This window comes from Ctenocephalides felis, unplaced genomic scaffold, assembly GCF_003426905.1.
Source record: "Ctenocephalides felis isolate EL2017-DRISC unplaced genomic scaffold, ASM342690v1 CF-g0.4_SCAFFOLD_03570, whole genome shotgun sequence".
Taxonomy (NCBI): domain Eukaryota; kingdom Metazoa; phylum Arthropoda; class Insecta; order Siphonaptera; family Pulicidae; genus Ctenocephalides; species Ctenocephalides felis.
Window position 1 is genome coordinate 15,116,415 of NW_020539724.1, and position 21,660 is coordinate 15,138,074.

The 21,660-nt window shown below is 28.9% G+C and overlaps 1 protein-coding gene across 1 annotated transcript in view; it reads right to left on the bottom strand.

Moving 5' to 3' along the window:
• LOC113382773 (glucose transporter type 1) overlaps window positions 1–21,660 on the bottom strand; it is a 149,279-nt gene that overhangs the window by 65,585 nt on the left and 62,034 nt on the right. Inside the window, exons 13-14 of the mRNA XM_026621004.1 lie at window positions 15,112–15,251; window positions 2,223–2,252 (exon numbers count right to left, since the gene is read on the bottom strand). Of these exons, the coding sequence (XP_026476789.1) occupies window positions 2,223–2,252; window positions 15,112–15,251 (170 nt within the window). The remainder of the gene's footprint in view (window positions 1–2,222; window positions 2,253–15,111; window positions 15,252–21,660) is intronic.

The window sequence follows — 21,660 nt, forward strand, 5'->3', positions numbered from 1 at the left end:
TATTATAGTTTCGCCATTTATTCGCCAAATGTCATCCCTACTTTTTAAAAAAAATCTTGCACTTATTAACATATTTAGCATGAATGCATATTATTTTCATAAACGTATTTTAATCTCTGTAAGTGAAATGTTATTAATTGCTCTATCACACACCTTTCTCACACAAAATTATCCAAATACACAATATTGGAATAAACAATTTTCAAACTCTACAAATGATAAATGACAAGTAATAAAAAATTAATAATTCTTAAATTTGATATTGATGAGCAACAACAAGAATATTTATCGAAACAAGAAAAACGTTTGGTTTACTTTCATTCTATTATTTTTATTTATTGGAGAACTATGAAATTCATTATATCAGGAATGCCCAAATATTTCAAATTTATTGATGAAATTTACCAAATAAAAGATAGAAACATTTTATACGATTACAAGGCCTTGTATAAAAATCAAGTTTTAAAAAATTCCTTAATCATATCTAAAATCTAAATTATTTTTCTTTGCAAACCCTGATTCATATAGTCTATGATTATTATTTATGTTCACAGTTTCACATTTGTTTTATATTATCCACGAGCCAAAACAAAAAATTTACAAAGTGTGCTGAGGTGATGTAATTGATATAAGGAAATTGTATCTATGAAACAGGTAGACTTGAAATCAAATTCACAAAGGTGAATTAAATATTTTATATTAATTATATTAATTATATTATATTAATATTAAAAATTCAATAAAGGTAAATTAATAATGTTTTTTTTAGGATGATGCTTGATTGAATTGAATTTGCTTTTCGAAGGACCGATTGTAAATACTTTAATTTTGTACGTTAATTTGTTTTACGTTAATTACATAAATTACATCGTATTTATAATAATTTTAATATGGTTTTATTACGTGTTGAATGATTTGATTTTAGCTTTATAATAAATCGCTTGATGATTTTTTGTTTTGTATTTCATGCTTTGATTGGCGCGAACAAATAATAAATTTCTAAAAGAAAGTGATTAAATTGAATATCATTTTTATGTTGAAATATGGATAAAAGGGCTTCATGGCTTAATAAACGAGGAATTAAAGGAGCACATATTGCCCTCCTATATTGTATGTATTCAATAGAAGTGCATTATAAACACTGATCAAGGTTACGCAGCAAGTGTGGTGAGTGAGTGCCAATAAAGGTTTCAAACGCTTCAGAATGACTTGAAACGTCGAAAACATAAATCTCACTTTCGAAAAAAGTGAAGTATTTGTCTAGTTATTATATATACTATTATCTAAATATTATATATTAGGGTGGTCCTTATCCTTCATGGATATGAAATGCATATGGACAAAAAAAGAACTTTTTTGTATTTTAGGGGTTTTCAAAAAAAAAAAAAAAAAAATCAAAATGGTATTGAGTTTCAGAGATATTAATGATGATTTTTATATATTTTGCTTGGAAAGCCTAACCAATTTTGATTTTTTAGAACTAATTTATATATCTTATAATTTGTATGGCTCGTTGTGGTTGTTCATCGATATCAATTTACACAACTTTAGTTTATTACAAAATCATTTTATTTACTATTGTTGTAAATAAAATTATTTTAATTAATGCAAAAAACAACAAAATACCACATATATAGACAGTAAAAAATAAATTTTTTAGCTTTTTAATAAAAATAATTATAATTATATTAGACTTGGACTTTACAATTTAAAAAATAGCAATTGCCACTAAAGATACTACAAAACTAGTATATTATAAAATTTTAAAGCAAAGATATTTTTTGAAAGTGTTACCATTTATATTCGTAGTTTGAAAATTGTTTCTTAACCTATTAATATATATATTTATTTCACACCTTGCAAAATTTCTTTCATATCACACACATCTAGGAAATAATCAATCATAGTTTAATAAATCAATCGGCTTAGAAAGCTGATTTATCGATTCAGCTTTTCTTCACACAGCTTCGCTGCAAGTTAAACTAATAATTTAAATTTGCCAATAAATATATGCAATAATTTTCAAATCGATTATAAATTGGATAAATCGATTTATGTCGAATGATTATTTAACAGAAAAATATCTGTAATAAAATAACTGTTGAATAATCATTTATCTATAAGTTTGCAGTGAATATTTTTTTATTTCTGTGGAAATTTGTTATAAAAATTTTAAAAAAATATTTAAAAAATCTATTCCAATCGCATGCGAAATAACTCACCCATAGAGTCGACTGTCTCTTAAGCTTCCTCTGTTAGCATTAAAAGAAGAAATAGTGTTAAAATTCATATTAAATAAATACTGTATATTCTAAATATATAAAGAGAGAATTAAATATATTTGATAACATATTATATAGAATAGGGTGAGGCACAAAGGTCCAATTTGACATTGAGCAATTATATTGTGAAAAACAAACCAGATTTGTAAGTGTTTCGAGAAAGATTCATTTTTTGTGATAAAAGAAATAATTAAAAACCAACAAAAGTATTAACTTATATTCCTACAACTTCCAGCATTATGTATACAATTATGTCCATGATATCGACATTAATTTATCTCATAATTAGATTCATCTGTGAATATTTATGTATGTATTACACCTGTGATTTTTTTAAAATGAAGAGAAGAAATTTATAGCATAATCTGTGAAATTCTAAAAAAAATTCTCCATATAATTAGCTAGATATATCTAATTAATCTTTCAACCATAAACCGTGTGATTAACCTGGCATTAACTTTGATGCAATAAATGTTAGAATAAATCAATTCGTTTTAAGTGTGGGTACACGATCAGATGGATGTTAAAGCAAATATTTCAATTGCAAATGAAAATTGCAAAACTTATTCACACGATATTATTAAATATCATAAATCGAAGTGGACTGAATCACTAAATATTGGGTTCAGTACTAGTATAACATTAGAGATATTCTAATGATATATATCTAATTATTTTGGAATGTAATTAAAGGTTAGATTTTTTTTCTAAAAAATTACAACCTCTTTTCCATAAAAATATTTATTATTTATTGTTTTGTTAGTTTTTATAGATGGCTATTTAAGGACAATCCAATAGTTGTCTTTTCTAGTTACGTTAATATTTTACAAAATACAAATTAGTACTTCTGTCTGAACTTGTTTGCAGCAATGTCCAGACAGACTATTTTCACTTGAATACTTATTGCTATCTGAATTTCCAAGTGAAAACCAATATCGCTGCTGCTAGACATCAGGTTTTCCAAAGATGGCATCAAACCTGGAACTTTTGTTTGGAATCCCATAGCTCTAACCACTAATCCCATATATTAATATCAATTTAAAAGAAAATTCGACATTTAGAATTCGAAACTTGTAACTTAACTTTGTAAACCCTAATATCATAGTGGAAGGCGAAAGTTGGACATGATAAGGTAAAGTCCAATGAATGGAAAAATAGTAGTACCAAAAGTAATTTCAATTTACTATCTGCAAACTCAGGAGCTGGTTTATGGATGATTAGGATAATCATAATGTCTTATTTGAAGATATCAAACCGGCAAATTAAAAAAGTATTTCAATAATCCTATGAACACCTCTCCTCGACAAATTAAGGTAAAGTCCAATGAATGGAAGAATAGTAGTACGTAGTACTTTTGGGTCAATGTCTTTAAAATCCCTATTTTTATCTGCAAGAGCAAGTTGTTGGATAATTGGAACATCAATGATGCCTTATTTAACACAATTTAAAAAAGTGTCTTAATAATCTTATGAGCACCAGAACTCGACAAGATTTCTTGCAAAATGACCAAAGACAAAAGTGCCTAATTCAAAAAATATACATGAATCTAAAAAATAGTTAAATGAAATAAATGAGAATAATAAAATACTAGTGTGTGAGAGAAGGTTTGAAAATAATAGGACAACAAGTATTTCCTAGTAACCTATTAATAGCAAAGAGTGACGTGAAGGTGCAGTTTCAGCATATTTTACTCACTACTCAGAATGTTCCAATTTTTTATACTTTTAGTGAAGTAATTCATCATTTTCTCTGGTTTACATTACTTTTGATTTAACATAAAAAGATGCATACAAAAAGTGACTTAGAAGCCTTTAGGCGCCGTTCGAGATCACTGAATTACATCGATTGTTTGGTAACGGTCGGAGAACTACATGGCCCTTTCCCTTTACTTATATTCCGTGCTTGAATTGTTATGAAATTCAGCGTTATATTTATTGATTACACTACATATTGTAATGAGAGAGCTAATGGTAATAAGAAATTATATAATAGTCAAGGAACATGGCTTTGTCTACTTTTTACTTGGTACTGAAAGCTTTAGTAGAAAAGAACTTGGCGAAGACAGAAGCCTTTATGCATATATATGCATAAAGTCTTCTGTCCTCGCCAAGTGAAAACAATTTGGACAATTTGAACTTGAGGGTAAGATGAACCTAATTCCAAAATTTTATGCAAATCAGAGTACAGTATAAAAATCAGACCCAACACGCTCCATTGACTGGAGTATTAGGACAAAACGGTATTACCACTGAATTTTTTTGGTGTGCTCTGATTTGCATAAAATTTTGGAATTAGGTTCATCTTACCCTCAAGTTTTATTTGTCTATATTCTTTTCACTTTTAAACTTAAGGGTAAGATAAAACTAATTCCAAAATTTCATGCAAATTGGAGCACAGTGAAAAAAATTCAGAGGATATACCCTTTTGTCCTCTCCGTTTACTGCATTAATGAATTTTTAGGTACTCATATGGACACAAAATTAATTGCCAACCACATACTAAGGCACAAAATTCAACACATAAAACTAAAAAAAATAGAAAACAAGACTTTGATATATTAATCCATTCTGAAGCCTGTGAAGACCTTTAGAATTATGCTATGAGACTGCCCAAGAAAGTTCAACATCGTTAAGATTCAGAAAATACATCTAAAGCTTTCAAGAAATAATTCAGATGCACTTTGGTACGCCTACAATTTTACTTAAGGTGTTATCAATTCATAAAGAATTGAAAATACCTTGCATAGATGAAGTTATTTAAGACAGAAACTGTACTCCAATATTAACCCTTTCCAATCGGATGCCGCCGATACGCATGGAATTTGCGAGTGAAAAGGATTAAAAATAGACGATCATCCAAATGAGTAACTGAGACCAGTTCTCAATGAACCAGCTATTAGAAGACTCAAAAACTAGGAGCGAACTAGTCAATTTTTTCGAACATCATTCAGAAATGTTTACCTTTGTGCCAATACAAGTTTACCAATACATTTAAGCTTTTTAGAAATAATTCAGACGTATCTTTGTACGCCTCCAATTTTATGTTATTAAAGACAGGAGCAGTACTCAAATATCAAAAACAATAGATTATCCAAATGAGTTACTACTAAGACCAGCTCTTAATAAACTAGCTATCAGAAGACAATGTTGACCTGCATTAGTTTTGATTAGAAATATGATCCTGCATTAATTTTAATTAGAAAATTATTTATTGGAGTCAATTAGTCAACTAGTCAATTTTTTTCCTAAAATCAGTTAAAAATACAAATCCCCTTCTACTTTGTTTTATAATAGATCAATTAAATTTTACTAAAATTATTTTTTTTAAACTATGTATCAGCTCCTTTTACTATTTCAAACCTTCCGATAAAGCATGTTACATTTATAATAATACAGATTTAATCCGCGTTTTTTTTATCTTAGATATCGAACAGTAAATTATTATCCGTTGGCGTTAATAAGGAAGTACTTTTTACTTAATTTTCAACGCTTTTATTAGTTTACTAAAAGAAAATCATTATGGAATAGTGAATGAACAGTTATTATAACCTAAATCAGGAAAAAGTTAATATATTCCTTAAATGTTGTATAATGCAAAAGATGGAAATATACTTTCATTAGTGTAATGTTATTCAGAAGACAAATATAGAATTAAATTATATTATTATTTTTAAAATCATTGTAATATAAAAATAAATACTAAACTAGGTGTATGGCATCGTGCCTTGAGGAAAATTGCTGGAACTTTCCGTATCAAAATAAAATTTTGAAAATCTTGAACAATCTTCAAAAATCTTTTGAAATTAAAAAAAAGTGTTTTCCCCAAAAACAGTCATTTCGTCTAACAAGCTAAAAGTTTTTTCAATCATTCAAATCGGATGCTTTTTTCTCTCAAAAACTGCAATTCTTAGCACATTTAGATCCGTATCCCCAAAACGGAGAGACCTGTCTTTCACAAAACCTCATCATCATTTTTCCCCATCAATACGAATTGAATGTTTTTTGGATCATTCAAATTGGATGCTCGATTCTCTTAAAAACTCGATTTCAATTCTCTGCACTCTTTGCTCCATAACTCCAAAACGGTTGGATCGACCCTTGCCAAGAACTAATAAGTACATCTCCCTATCAATAAGAATCGAATGTTCTTTACGTGTTTGTACGCGTATGATGTAACTAACATCTATTTAACTTTTACTCCTATATATTTATTTAATAGTTTAACATATCTATTAAAATAGATTCAATTTATATTTTAAAACGGCCTGTATTCCTGTCTTTCTAACACTGATTAATAGTTTGCGTAACATTTTATACAACAACAACAATAAAACTATTTGTAACATACAGTGAAAGGGTTTTCAACAAATAGATTGTTATTAAGCCTTATAAATGAACTACTTATGTCGTACTAATTTTAATAGGCGTATTGCAAATTAAGTAAGTTATTTAATACCATTGTTAGGAGATTTACAATTACTGCTAAAGCTACAATAATAAATATTAATAAAGAAATGATATCACTTTATATTCTTTAATTCTACAGGCATCAAGGTTGTATAAGTACTGATATCAACAAGGAAATCGGCATAGATAAGTAATCATTTTGAAGTTACATCGTAGTACAAATCTTGATGTAATGTAAATGCCTGAATCAGAAGAATATTTTACCCTGTTCCTTGAAAATTAATAAAACAAATTAAACATATGTGCCGTGTACTAAACGTAAGTTTATTGATTAGAAATTATTTCTATATTATTCGTAGTTTCTATAAATCTTTGATGTTATTAAAATCGTAAATATTTTTTAGTCAAAACAGATATTACAGCTGTTCAAAGAATGAGATTATATCGCCAGCGAAAAAGTAAAAAAAATAAAAAAAAGTAGTCAATGAATGTATGTTAATTTTAATTACATGAAGTTCTTCGAACACAATTACATGATGAGTGAAGTTGCAAAAACAATATTTGTTTAGGCGTTGTTTAATAAAATCCACTGTGTGAACGAATATTTGAGAATTTATTAATCAGCAATTACTTCATTTCTCTAATGAAGGTTCATTTCTTAATGCTAATTACAATGACAAACCGATCATGTTATATTTGAAGTATGACTTTATTACTTTATTGTTTTTAAATGTTATACATATTTTTAATGTAATTATAAATATATAATTTATAATTTATCATTATACAAATGTGTACAATGGTTGATACTAATAAATGTGTGCATCACGAGTGTTACCATATTACTAATAAACATCATTCAAAATTGTTATATGATGTATTTATTTTCACTTAAATGCCATCTTGTACAGCAGCAATTAAGTTTTACTTCAATCGCGTTTGAACCTTACGCGCACTCCTTTTTTGAGTTGTAGACATGGGTACAGGACAACCTCTATCGTGTAATCTAGTAAATATATATATATATATATATATATATATATATATTTCATCTATCCCCCGTGACCGAGTTCCAAAATAATCATCCGCCCTTCCGATTGAGAAACTGTTCGAAGTGCATGCACCGCCTGTTTCGCACAATCCATGTCAAAGTCGCAACTTTCTACTGGAAATAATCGTGGCGATTGCAATTATTATCGTTATTGTTATTTATCTGTCAGTCTACAAAAAACACGAATATTTACTGACTGAATTAAATAACTCACAAACCCATACACCGACTCATATCAAGTACCTACGAATTGCTATGAGATTTACTTTTCCGGACTTCTCGTTTTGTAATAACAGTTTATGTGATTTCTAAGACCTTACGTTTGAGAAAAATCATCGAGTTATTAGGTCAGCAGCAATTAGCATTGTAGATTGTTATTGTTTAATCAGGATTTAGTATTTATGGCAAATTAATACATACTAGATACCTACATGTCACAATGTTATGTTTAACTAAATTTATGAGCATGTCGTGTTTGTGATCAATTAGTACTGGATGCCTTTTCTGAATTAGTACTTTTTATTCTAGTCATATGAAAATACATATGATTGGCCAATTCTGCTGCATAACAGACCAATGTTATGGCAAGGCTATGTTATGAAGTCATAGATAATATTTCTACTATAAATTATATGTACTTTAAGCATATAAATAAAATATGCTTAGGTTCGACTATAATAAGAAATAAACTTTACAAGCTTTACTCGACCATTTCATTAAATTAAATTTATATTCAATTATCTATTATAAAATACTACTATTTTACATAATCTCGTTAGCTTAAATCAATTCAATATTTACCAGAAAACATATAAATTTATTGTTTATTACACATCCATTCATGATTTCATATCTGGTTGCACCCAGATTTAAATAGAACAAGTAATAATATAAAATGTAGAGCAAATTATATCATAACAGTTTATATGAAAATGTTGAGTCAGACAAGAGATATAAAACACCTATATTATAAATAATTAAATTCAGTTTATTGCTTGTTTAATTTAAATATTTTTATGCGAATATTTTCGAATGATAGTAAAGATTTATCAAATTTAGTATCTTACGTTTGCACAGGAAGCCGTTTTTGCCAATCAATCATAATGTAGAAGTGTTTGAATCAAAGTTTTGCTCATATTTATTTCAAAGCAATATTTCGCAGTAGTATTAAAATTCAAAATAGTTTTAAGGTGATAGAAGTAGATCTGTTTGCTGAGGTATTATTAATATTTTAGTTCCTGTGTTTTGCAGGCACAGTACAGGCGTGACGACCCGGCGCCCAAACGTTCCGGGTCGTCGTGTCGGTCTGTTGAGGTGTCAAAACGCAGTCGAATTTATAAAATAATTAGCAACTCAGTAATTGAAAGTATCAGATCATATTTGAGATCTGCAGCCCCAAATAAAAATTTGAATTCATACTGCTTGATATCGAGATTGGTATCGATCCTGTGACTAGTTCGAGCTATCCCACGTTCTTAACCAGTACACCACTACGTTTTCATAGTTTCCAAATGATTTTTAACAACTTTAGTCCTAAAACCATTCTTTAAAGACATCAAAATTGCATCAAAGACAATTAGATGCAACCATACAATTAAGAGAAATGCATATGATAGGTGCAAATATATCAATTCAATCGGCCAAGATCCTTAAAAAACAAGAAAGCACAATTATAATATTTTTATAATAATTTATTTGAAGTTAATTTTCTTCAAGTGAGACTATTATCAAGATGTGCAATAGAAAGCTTTATTAATTTACGACCTTCAAGGTGATATATTTTTTTAATTGTATAGGAATTGCGTGAAAACGCGGCTTGTAATAAAACAATGCGTTTGGCATTGAAACAAATCTCTGTCGAAATGAAAAAATGTATAGAAAACGATCTGTTAGATTGAATTGCAGATTAAAAGTGTTAATATACGAAGGAATTTGTTATAGATAAATATTCGATTTTCTATGATTGTGTAGGAAAAATGAAAGGAGCGACCTATATCATGATACAAGTAGTTAAGTATACTATTTAGATCATATTTTATTAATAAAAAAATCTTCTGAAGGTACCAGTTCAAGTACTTGGGGAAAATCAAACATTTAATGTGTTGTAATTGGTACATTTAGTACAGATTAAAATTTTAGTTAATTTTTATGAATTTTTAATAAATTAAAAAAATAGTTTATTATTATGGTTGTTATGTAAATATAAGACACACTTTTTTACATATAACATTTGCTTATTTTTTGCCTTAACGCAAGTAGCCAAAACTTACAGGTATATGCAATAGTCGACAGAATCAATTGAGCATTAGCAACCGTTATGATAGATTATAGATTTTTATAAATCACCAACTTATGTTTTTTAGAAATTATCGTACAAAGATTCATCAGAAAAAATCTACAAATTAATTACAAAGAAATGATCCGCCCAATTTTTACCCAACACTAACCAGATCAATTCCCAACTGATCTCTTTCGTGCTAAGATGATGTGAATTATTATCATTTTCTCCAGAACAAAGAAATATTCGGTTTGATTTTTGTTATTAATTATATGTATTTTAAAAATATAAGTTAGTACATATATATTATAATTTTCTCATTCAGCAACTGTCGGTGTATCTTTTTCCATTCACACGCAGAGAGTGAAATTACGAGAGTCAATTAGTTGTTTCATATAATAATACGCATTTGCAACACGTTTTTCCTTTTGCATACTCTGTTGTCATTAAGTACTTCTTTAACATCACCAGAGTTGGCAAAACCAAAACACAGAAAGATATTATAATATTAGACAAACGAAGTTATTATTTATGAAATCTGTTCTCATATAAAATGATATTAGATATTTCACCAATATGTTAAATAAAATATCACACAGTTGCCTAAATATATTTTCCATATATAAAAATACAGTCGTGGTTCATACTGCTATAATGTAGGTTGTAGTACAAAGCATTGAAGAAGTCAGTGTTTCTAGGTAACTATTTGTCTATCTGTCTTCATGTTTACCAGTCAACTTGTATACCAGTCTACTTGTAAACCAGTCTACTTGTAAACCAGTCTACTTGTAAACCAGTCTACTTGTAAACCAGTCTACTTGTAAACCAGTCTACTTGTGAAGCAGTCTACTTTTAAACCAGTCTACTTGCAAACTAGTCTACTTGTAAACCAGTCTTTCTACTTTACAATCTTTTCATATTTTAATCTGTGTATCTGCCTTTCTTTCTACCTGTCCATCTTTTAATCTGCCTCACTTTCAATCTGCCTATCTGCCTCTCTTTCAATATGTCCACTTTTCAATCTGCCTATCGGCCTCTCTTTCAATCTGTCCATCTCTCAACCTGACTATCCCCCTCTTTTTCCATCTGTCCATCTTTCAATCTGCCTATCTGCCTCTCTTTCAATCTGCCAATCTGCCTCTCTTTCAATTTGTCCGTATTTCAAGTTGCCTATCTGCTTCTTTTTCAACCTGTCCATCTTTCGATCTATCTGACCATCCGAATATCAATCATTTCATCTTTCAATCTGTCTCTAACTCTCTCTGTATATTTGTATATATGTATCTCTGTATGAATGTATCCGTATATATCTGTATATATGCCTAGCTGTATATATTTCTATCAGTCTGTCCTTCAATCTGTCTACCTGTTCACCTGTCTACCTCACTTTTTGTTTACCTGCTCACCAATCTACTTAAACATTTGTCTACATGTCTATTCATCTCTCTTGACTGCCCTTCTAGCCAACTATCTGTCTACCTATAATCTTATTTGAATATGAATCAATAATAACGATTTGCCAGGATAATTATTAATTAATATCTTTCGAGACGTCTATGAAAGAAATTTGGTAAATCGGATTTTCAGGCAAAAACAAACATCTCCTACTGAAACTTTATCAATGTTATCAATCCCTGATAAAATCTGCATGATCTCCTTTTGAATCTTAATAATACAAAGTTGGTCAACAATTTGAACGCGTAATTGGACACATTCCTCGGCGGAGACTCATGAGGCTTCAAGTCTGTACAAGTACGACAATAACCGCGAAAAAACTTCTACAATCCTCTCGGTGTGAATATGTTATAATAATGATCTCATTAAAATAATTAGGCTGTTACAAAACAATATTTTCCTAAGCTATTTCCATATTAAATATGAGTAAGACGTATGTGCAGAGCGATCGTTAGTGATGCATTAATGCAAATTGAATAAAACCAATTTGTTAATCGTGATTTGAATTTTCGCGAAATGATTGCTGTGAACTTTCGTTTTAATTTATGAACGTGAGGAATTGATTTATATGGAATATGTGTATTTGTTTCGTCAACTACGATTGAAATTTAATAGAAAAAGGTGTAAATGTAATCGATACATAATCCATTTGTTATAAAAATATTAGAGTTTGTTGGTATACCACAAAAGTGCAATATCATTATTAAAAATAATATATAGTATTCTTAAAACCTATAAACAGAATAAATATACTCATTTCAAAAAAAGATTTAATTTAGATTTTCATACAGTAAAAAATATCATTAACTAGATTTTTTACTAATCTACGAAGTAAAAAATAGAAATTTTAGGTTTGAATGAGATCTTTATGCTACGGGAAAATTATCAATGGGTAAAAATTTCTTACTCATCAAGTGAACAATATATGTCTTTTACCTGCCTGGACAAAGGTATGCTAAGCAGCCTATTAACTCAGCTAATGATTTTCCCATGCGGAAGCGAAACATTCAAAGAACTTAACAGGTAAACCGTCGCCGATAATATTTCCTTAAACGGAATGTACGTGATCTGTACCGCGGAATGCTCAGAAATTGTAGGCCGAAGAAAGTGAAATTGGTTTCACTCAATGTGGAACATTCATTGGAACACATACACAATTACCCACTGAACGACCTTGCATAGACTGAAGATGATAGGTTATAAATAAACTATTTATTGTATTTTATAGAAAATTTTATAAAAAAGATTATGGAAACCATATAATCTCAACTTGAGACTAGTTAAAACTACTAATCATAATTAATACTTTAGTCTTCAAACCTTTTTTTTAACAGCAATCAGAATTAACACTTTCATGTTTAATAAAGATCGTTTATAATTTACTAAATTAAAATCTAAATTTGATTAAAAAATTTTAAGTAATTACGTATGCAAATTAAATTGTCTAAATTGCCATTACATTGGCGAAACTAGCCAAAATCTACACAAAAAAATTCTCAACACAGAAATAATTCAAAAAATAAGAATCAAAATAAAACAATGCTCACAGAACACATAAATAACTTTCACCCTTTGGCCAAAATTGCCAAGGGTTTTACATTAGCGAAACTAGCCAAAATCTACACAAAAGAATCTCTCAACACAGAAATAATTAAAAAAAAAAGAATCAAAATAAAACAATGCTTACAGAACACATGAATAATCTTTAGCATAACATTGATTTCCTAAACCCGAGTACATTACATTTTGAAACCAATATATTTAAAAGAAGATTTAGTGAATATTTTTGTTGAAAAATAGCGACTGTTCAAAAAAAATCTGTAACTTTGTTTTACACGGATTTTGATAAAAATAGTAAAGTTTAGTATTTAGGAATGAGCGGAGTTCATACTGAAGAGAAGTATATCAAGAAGACACTGTAAATTTCAAGTAAATCGGTTCAGAAGAAGTTGAAAAATCGCGGGTTTCGTTTAGAAAAAGACAGTTTTTATAAAAATATGTTTAATATTTCGAGAAGGAACGAAACAGAGAAAGATTATCATGGTCAAACAGCTTAAATTTTGAAAAATCCTCATGTGAGGACTACATATCAAAACTATATTATTTTAATTTAATAAGTGAATCATTTTAAACCCATAAATATAAAACTGCTTCTAATACCAAAAAATACTCCAATTTGTAGGCTAAAGAAAGTGAAATTGTTTTTTTTCTCAGTCTGAAACATTCATTTTACCACAATTACCCACTGACCGACCTTGAGTAATCTCAAGAGAATTACACATAAAACGAACGTATTTAACGTTTATTTTAATTTATTATTTTTTCTTTTTCCTGTTAATAAATGGACAGAACTGTAACTTTCTTATGCAATTGACAGAAACACGTACGTAACTCTGAGTACTGAACAAAAATGCGGTCCAAAACACATTTTCTTGTTCGGAATTTTCTCTTATTTATGTAATTATATTGACAACAAAGTTACGATGAAAGTTGTTTACGTTTTGTAAATTAATTGAGTGTAATGCATTTTATAATTGAAGCCGGCAACTGTAAATGAACCATACTAAATTTGATATAGATAATTATATAAGGAAAAAAAGTTCCTAAACAAGGCTATGAAGGAGGAGGTTTGCACTGCATTTTCTAAATTAGCTTAGAAAAAGGAAATTCAAACATATGATTTGAGGGCTATTTAATTTCTAAAAGGTATGAAAACTATATTACAAAATTCGCGCTACACAAATTACATTCTGATGGAAGAAATTAATATTAAATACTATTTTCCAAATACAGTTAAAACTTTTCTCTGGGTTAAAATTTAAAAAAGTAAATAAGGACAGATGTTGTAGTCTATCAAAAATCAAAATTCATAAAATGACAAACAAATCTAGGTAAATCATATTGAATACATGACTTTGAAACTTCTGAATTTGACCCAAAATTATCATTTAAAAAAATTGTGCAAACTACAATAGCATTTAATCAACAAATCGTATGTGTTCACCTTCCGACAAGTTTATTACAAAATTATTCCATTTACATTATAGAATTAGTAAATAACTACGTAAATTGATTCGATATTCTCAAAAAAACACAATTTGTTGAAACATATCCAGTATGTTACATTATGCAAGAACATAATGAAAAAAACGTGTTAAACTTGAGTCACATACGGTGTTTGAGAGCAATTTTTTTGTCAATTTGTTTATTGGTAACTTTATTGCATATATGGAATAAATATGATTTGGCATATTTTACGTTAGAATTACTTATTTTATATAAGAAGATCGAATGCAAGATATTTCAGGTAGCGATTGCATAAATTAAAATGTGTACACGGAACAAACGAGATAATAAACGAGTCAAATCAGTTTGTTTTGTAAATTATATAAAAATAAGTAATATAAAAATGAATGAGTCAAGTCAACTTATTTTAAACGTAATGTTATATAAAAACAAAATAAATACAACTATAGACCAGTATCAGTAGTATAGACCATGATATAGTAGTATTCATAGTATAAAGGGAGCCCACAGATTGGAAACCATTATCGTTTTTAGAGTTTCGTAACGATTTACCTAAGACTAACTATCCCAGTAAACTAATTACTACAGTAATGATAGAGAAAATTCACTAACCTTCCATTTCCGTGCCGGAAAAGAGCCAGAATCTCCTCAAATGTCTTGTTCTTGGTTTCCGGCACCTTTTTGTACGTAAAGATCCAGAAGATCGCCAGGAACACACTGAACGGAAGGAATGTGTAGTTCTCTAATGCTCCCTGGAAAGAAGAAAACATAAACTTAATTTTGTTTATTATTACTCTTTTTAATATTATTCATTCGAATTGGCAATATCAGTATTATTAAAATAATTTCCTCAAAGTAAAGATTGTTTTCGCCAGAAAATCCATTTTCTGTTCAACAGTTTTAGTAAAAATTCTTGAAAATTCAAGAAAAGTTCGAAAAACACAGTAATTCGGATTTGTTCTAATTATTATTTTTAAATAATATAAGCTCACAAAAAGTGATTTAATTATGAAATATCATAAAATTTTGATTTTATATTATCTTAGATCTATTATTGCTCATATACACCCAATACTAAAAAACACATACTATGGTATCATATAAAATTCAATTACGTTTTAGTTAATCGGCATACACGACTTTCTATTCAAAGTGGCGTTCGCCCTGCGCTAATATTTGTATGGTCTAAATATAATTTTATTTTAGTGTTACTTTCAGCTTGAGTAGTTTAATAATTAAATTAATTTGCATATGTGTATATATGCAATTAGGTGCACTGTAGCACAAATCCATTTCAGCTGATGTAATTTGTGCTTTGCAATAGTTTTTGCTCGATTCACAGCTGGGTAAATTGCTCCACAATTATAAACGCCCATTTGAGAATATATGCATATAAGATTATATATATATATATATATATATATATATATATATATATATTTACATATAATGAAAGTAAGTTCAATATATGTTTCGAAAATTATCTCTTGCGACTGTTTGTAATTTATAATACCACTTACTAAAAGATTTATTTGCTATAATTGTTACAACTTGTGATATTTTTCTGCAACTTGGTCATTTATATAAATATCTTTTGAGATAGATAATATATTGAAAAGGGTAAATAAACAAAATTTTCCTTGTATTAGTAATACATATTTTAAATTATTCCTGACATTTTGAGAAAAACGTATTTAAAGTTTTTAATATAATGTACTAAATACACCATTTAATTTAATGTACTAAATACACCATGGCGTTTCAAAGATGGTCATTATTAAAATGGCTATGTGCATGAGGTATTATAATGAAAAAGAGAGCAGCTGGCATACAATAGCTCGCGGAGCGATAAAAAAAACGGTTTCAGAAGATCATACATATAGAGATCTATAACTTCGTCAAAAAAATAGATATTGAGATGATTTTTTTTTAAAATAATTCTAAGGTTTTTAGCTTTCATAATATCAAAAAATCTCCAAATCGAAAAAAAAAATAAAAACCGAACAACCCCCTTAACTAAATTATTTCAAATAAGAAAAGTGGCACAACCGTACCCAGTCTACCCTACAAAACGCAGTTTGCCATTAATCCTTCTCAATCAAAGCCAAATGCCACTTGCACCTAGTTCTTAGTCAGTATTACATATTTCACTATACAATAATTCAATTTTATGAACGTAAACGTAATTTCATTAAGATCTCAAAACTGTTTCCGCATTACTAAATAATTATTAATCCATACATTAGAGTCCTGAACTCACGCACTGATATGTTCTTCTGACATAATACGACTTGATTGTATAATGTATTACAGAGGTTCAAGATATAATCGATAAATAATTTAATCGCAGTCTATTTGCGAATCGAACGTTTAGTTATCGATATTGTTGATTGATATTATCTGTTCTTTAATCTACGACTTGCTAAAGTCATTATTAGATTAAGCTATTTATTGATACCAGAAATATGGTAGTGCTATAGGGAAATCAGATTGTGGGTAATAAAATTTGATCATTTGGTAATATTCTCATCTAAGATTATAAATGAATTTTCTACTCTATTTCAAGGAGATCCTGTGCATCAACTACTGACAAGAAGAACCTTAGGCTTACTCTTCTAGGATTTGATGAAACTTTGCATGGCGATTGATTTACTAGTCTCTAACAAGTGTTTTAATCATAGTACTTTACAATTAACCCTTAACACTTTTAATAGGCCTATATATTTTAAACTGTTCGAATTAACTATCAACTCTATCATCATGCAAAGTTTCATCAAAATCCCAGAAGAGTAAACCTAAAGTTCTTGTGAATTAAATTTGTTATTATTAATTAAGTTATCATTTTGTTGTGAATTGTCTATCATAACAAATGTCCATCATAACAACAAAAATGTTTAAATTTTTTTGTGGTACTTCTAAACCATATATATATTTCTAAGTGAGATTTAGGTGAATAAGTAGGAATTTCCCTAATACTGATTTATTTTGATGCACCAATTTCAAAGAAGGGCTCTATAAACTTGAAAATATACTTGGAATTATATTTTCAAGCAAAAGCACCTCTGCTGATACCAAGACAGTCCAAGAAAGTAGAAACAGACATCACTATTGCTTGTTATCAGATTGACCAACAGAGGACGCAGTAAAAATAGATATCACTACTTGTTGATATCAAGATGTCAAAGGAGGGGCTATACACACTTGAATATATATCTAGATATATATTTTTAAGTAAAAACCGATATCAGTCAGTCAAAGTAGGCCTCTAATTTAAGACCTTGTGATTAACTCTGAATATAAATATCAATCTTTGACTAGTGTTCTTTAAGATCCATTTATGCTTATACCAAGACTGATATTGCTTGGTATCAGGCTGACCAAGGAAAAACACTTAAAAATATTGCAATATATATTTTCAAGTGGAAATAGATATCACTACTAGTTGATATCAGGGTGTCCAACGAGAGGTTTATATGCACTCGAAAATATATTTTGATATATTTTTGAGTAAAAACAGATATCAGTCAGTCCAAGGTAAGTACTTGTGATTAACACTAATTATAAACCTCAAATTTTGATTAGCATTTTTTAAGTTTTTTTTATGTTGATACTAAGGCTGTCCAAAGAACGGGAAGCAGATATATATATTGCTTGATATCAGACTGGCCAAGGAAAGACACTTAAAAATATTGCTATTTGTATTTATATAGTAAAAATATATAATATATCACAACCGGTTGATATCAAGATGTCTAAGGAGGAGTATATAAACTTGAAAATATATTTATATTTATATTTTTAAGTGAAAACAGATATCAGGCAGTCCAAGGTAAGTATTAGACTTAGAACCTTATGATCAACTCTAACTATAAACATCAAATTTTGACTAGTATACTTCAAGATTTATTTATGCTGATAACAAAGCTAATAATGCTTGATATCAGGCTGACCAAGGATAGACACATAAAAATTTTTCAATTTGTATTTTCAAGTGAAAATAGATATCACTATTGCTTGACATTTTTAAGTGAAAATAGATCTCAGAGGTATAAATATGCACTCGAAAATATATTTGGATATATTTTATAAAGTGAAAACAGATATCAAGCAATCCAAAGTAGGTATCGAACTGAGAATCTTATGATCAACTCTAGGAATAAACATCAAATTTGCACTACTATTTTTCAAGATTGATTTAGTACCTTTCCTTGTGTTGTTTTTAAATTGTTGTCCAGATACAATTGCTCAATACAGTATCTACAAACGTATAAATTAACCAGGAAATATATGTATTACCGATCATAACCAGATATTTTGTTACAGTAAACGCCCTACCAAAAATTTATTACCATACCCACTGCCGGCATGGAAACTTTCAAGGTAAAACAAAACCCAAGTACGAGAATTGAGCAATTAAATAACTGATTGACATAAATCTCCTTTCGAACACCATTAACATTGCCTCAATTTATGTTTTGCTGCACAATTATCTCTCACTCAAGCAGATATTACATGTTTAGTTGAAATTAATTATACATTAAATCATATATTACATATTGTTTTGCAAGGAACTACTCATTTATATATTTATAGGGAGACAGAAAAAATAGTATTGTGACGTTGAAGAATGGATTTATTTATAGCAAGAAAGCTAATGGATACTTGTAATTGCAGACCTTTGCCAGGAACATTTAGATTAAACATATATTTTAGTTTTTGTGGGAGATATGTAGTTGACCGCTTCAAGGCAACTCCTGAGTTAGCTAATCCAATTTTATCCATTTTTGTTCCATTAATTACAGCCTTTTCACATATTAGATTTTGCAAATTTGCACTTTAATATCTTGTGATTTATGTCTTTTTCTTGTCCTGCAACTCCTACATCATCCTAAGTCTTTCTCCTTCTAGATAACTACCAATCCAAATTTACCTTCAATGGTATCATACAGCTGATAAGTTTTTTCAAAATTGGTGAGTAATAGTTTTTTTTTCTCTGATTCACCAATATTTTCAGTTGCTTTTAGTATTGTTTTCACAATTTATCTGCACTACATTTAAAAATTACTAAAAAATAACTAATAAATCTTATTAGCAAAAACATAACCTATCACGATTATAGATCATAACTGGCGTGGCTCTGAAGCCAGGAGTATTAGAAGGCACCCACTGGTTGTCCTTCGTCTTTGTGATCATATTATTATATATTTTAAATTATGATGTTATAAATATTGCAACACTGTCCTAAAATCCTAATTTCTCTTAGAATCTCATTTGAATACAAAAGTTGATATTTGGAGTCTATATTTTCAGGTAGAAACTGCAATTACTGCATGGTTGCTCACTGGTTCATCCTTGTAGTTTCAAGGCCAACGATTTTTCCACCAAACTTTGTTCAATATCAGTGATTTTTTTAAACAAATCTAATCCTGTATTACTATTCAGGTTAATATAAGTAGGTACTATGCAGTGAATTAAAATTTACAACAATATGTAATAATGCTTTATCATTGTATAATAGTTTATTTCTATTAGATTTTGCTTGGGCTAGTTGGACTCGTTCGAGTCGTTTTCCTCGGTTCATTATTTTTTATTATTGTTTTTGCGTAATAATAATATATCGATCGTAATATCGATATGCATGTTAGTTTCTTTGTATGCGCTTACGGAACGGAATTGGACATTCGGATTTGATAATACCATATAATACCTACGTTGTGCACATGACGGCAATCTAAAGGCGCCGGCACACCGGGAATTTAAATAGATTTTTTAGAATTTATATGTCAGATTCTCAACTTTGCATGAGAAACAGATAATTAAAGGTTATAAAATTCCCGGAGAATTGATTTTGCTAGAAATTTTTAGTTGAACTGTCACACTGCTGCATGATATCAGGTTATCCAGAGCAGAGGTTCGAACTCACGACCCTGTCTACAGAAGACAGTATGGTTTACTGTTATTAATCAGCCAAATTACATAAAGTTAACAATTTTTGACCTATAAAAATTTTATTTTTTGCAAATGATGCAATGCAGCCAGACAACACCGATATAAGTCCTTAATATCAAAGTGTCTTATTACAAAACCAATAACACCTATTACCCATAAAATCAATTTCATCTGCATTTAAATAATCTCTTAGAAGTGATATATATGCAAGTGAATAATAAAACAAATCTAAATACAAAACAATCGCACTGTGTGAACGAGCAAACAAAACAGTCTCTCCAGTCTCAACCGTCTCGACCTGATCGTCGTGATCTCTGACCCTTTTATTAGCCCGTGGTGGATTTGTACCAGTACTCGAAGTTCGTGATTCAAATGTTGCAGTGCATTAGACTAGGAAAAGACTGAGAGCTTGTGGAAAGTTTGCTAAATCACCTTGTAAACAGTACTGGACAATATTAATAACGGCCGGGTCATGTAGATTTGCGTTTTTCCATACCAATCTCCTAGAATGGACAACGTAGATCTACACTTTGCCATGAATTTTTGGTAAGATGCATTAGGACATTTTTTTATCCACACTTATTGTTTATTGATAATATTATCTGTTTATTGTTATTAGAAGAAATATAATTGATTTAATAAAGTTTTGTCGTAGTTACAATGCTTTAGATCCACGCTTATCCAATTCTCCTGGAAACCCTGCCAGGAAACTAAGTTAGGCAGAAAAAATTCGACCTATCTGTTAAATTTTGAGAACGGGCACATGACTATTCTGGTCCTATAGATGATTTAAAGAAATTTTGCTAAACAAACTATATTGGGAACTGTATTTCAAGCCAGCGAAATTTTCACTAAAGTATTTCAGTTTAACTTAAACCGATTAAATGGTTAACAATAACTATTAAGTATTACCTAACTATCATTTTATTAATAAACTCAAATATGAAGAATTTAAAATTGTAAAATGTTTATTAAGAGCTGTAACAAAAATTCCAAAAAAATATTTTAAGAGGCAAAATGAAGATTAGGTTTTCATAAAGCAACTTTTTGTGATAATCAATAATTTTGAATTCATGGACTAAAGATTACGAAATCAAGTATATTTTAATATATGTTAACAAATAATTTATATATAAGAATACGAATATAAAAATAAATTTGAAAAAACTATCAAAAATATTATGTTGTACTATGCATAAACTAAACCCTTAG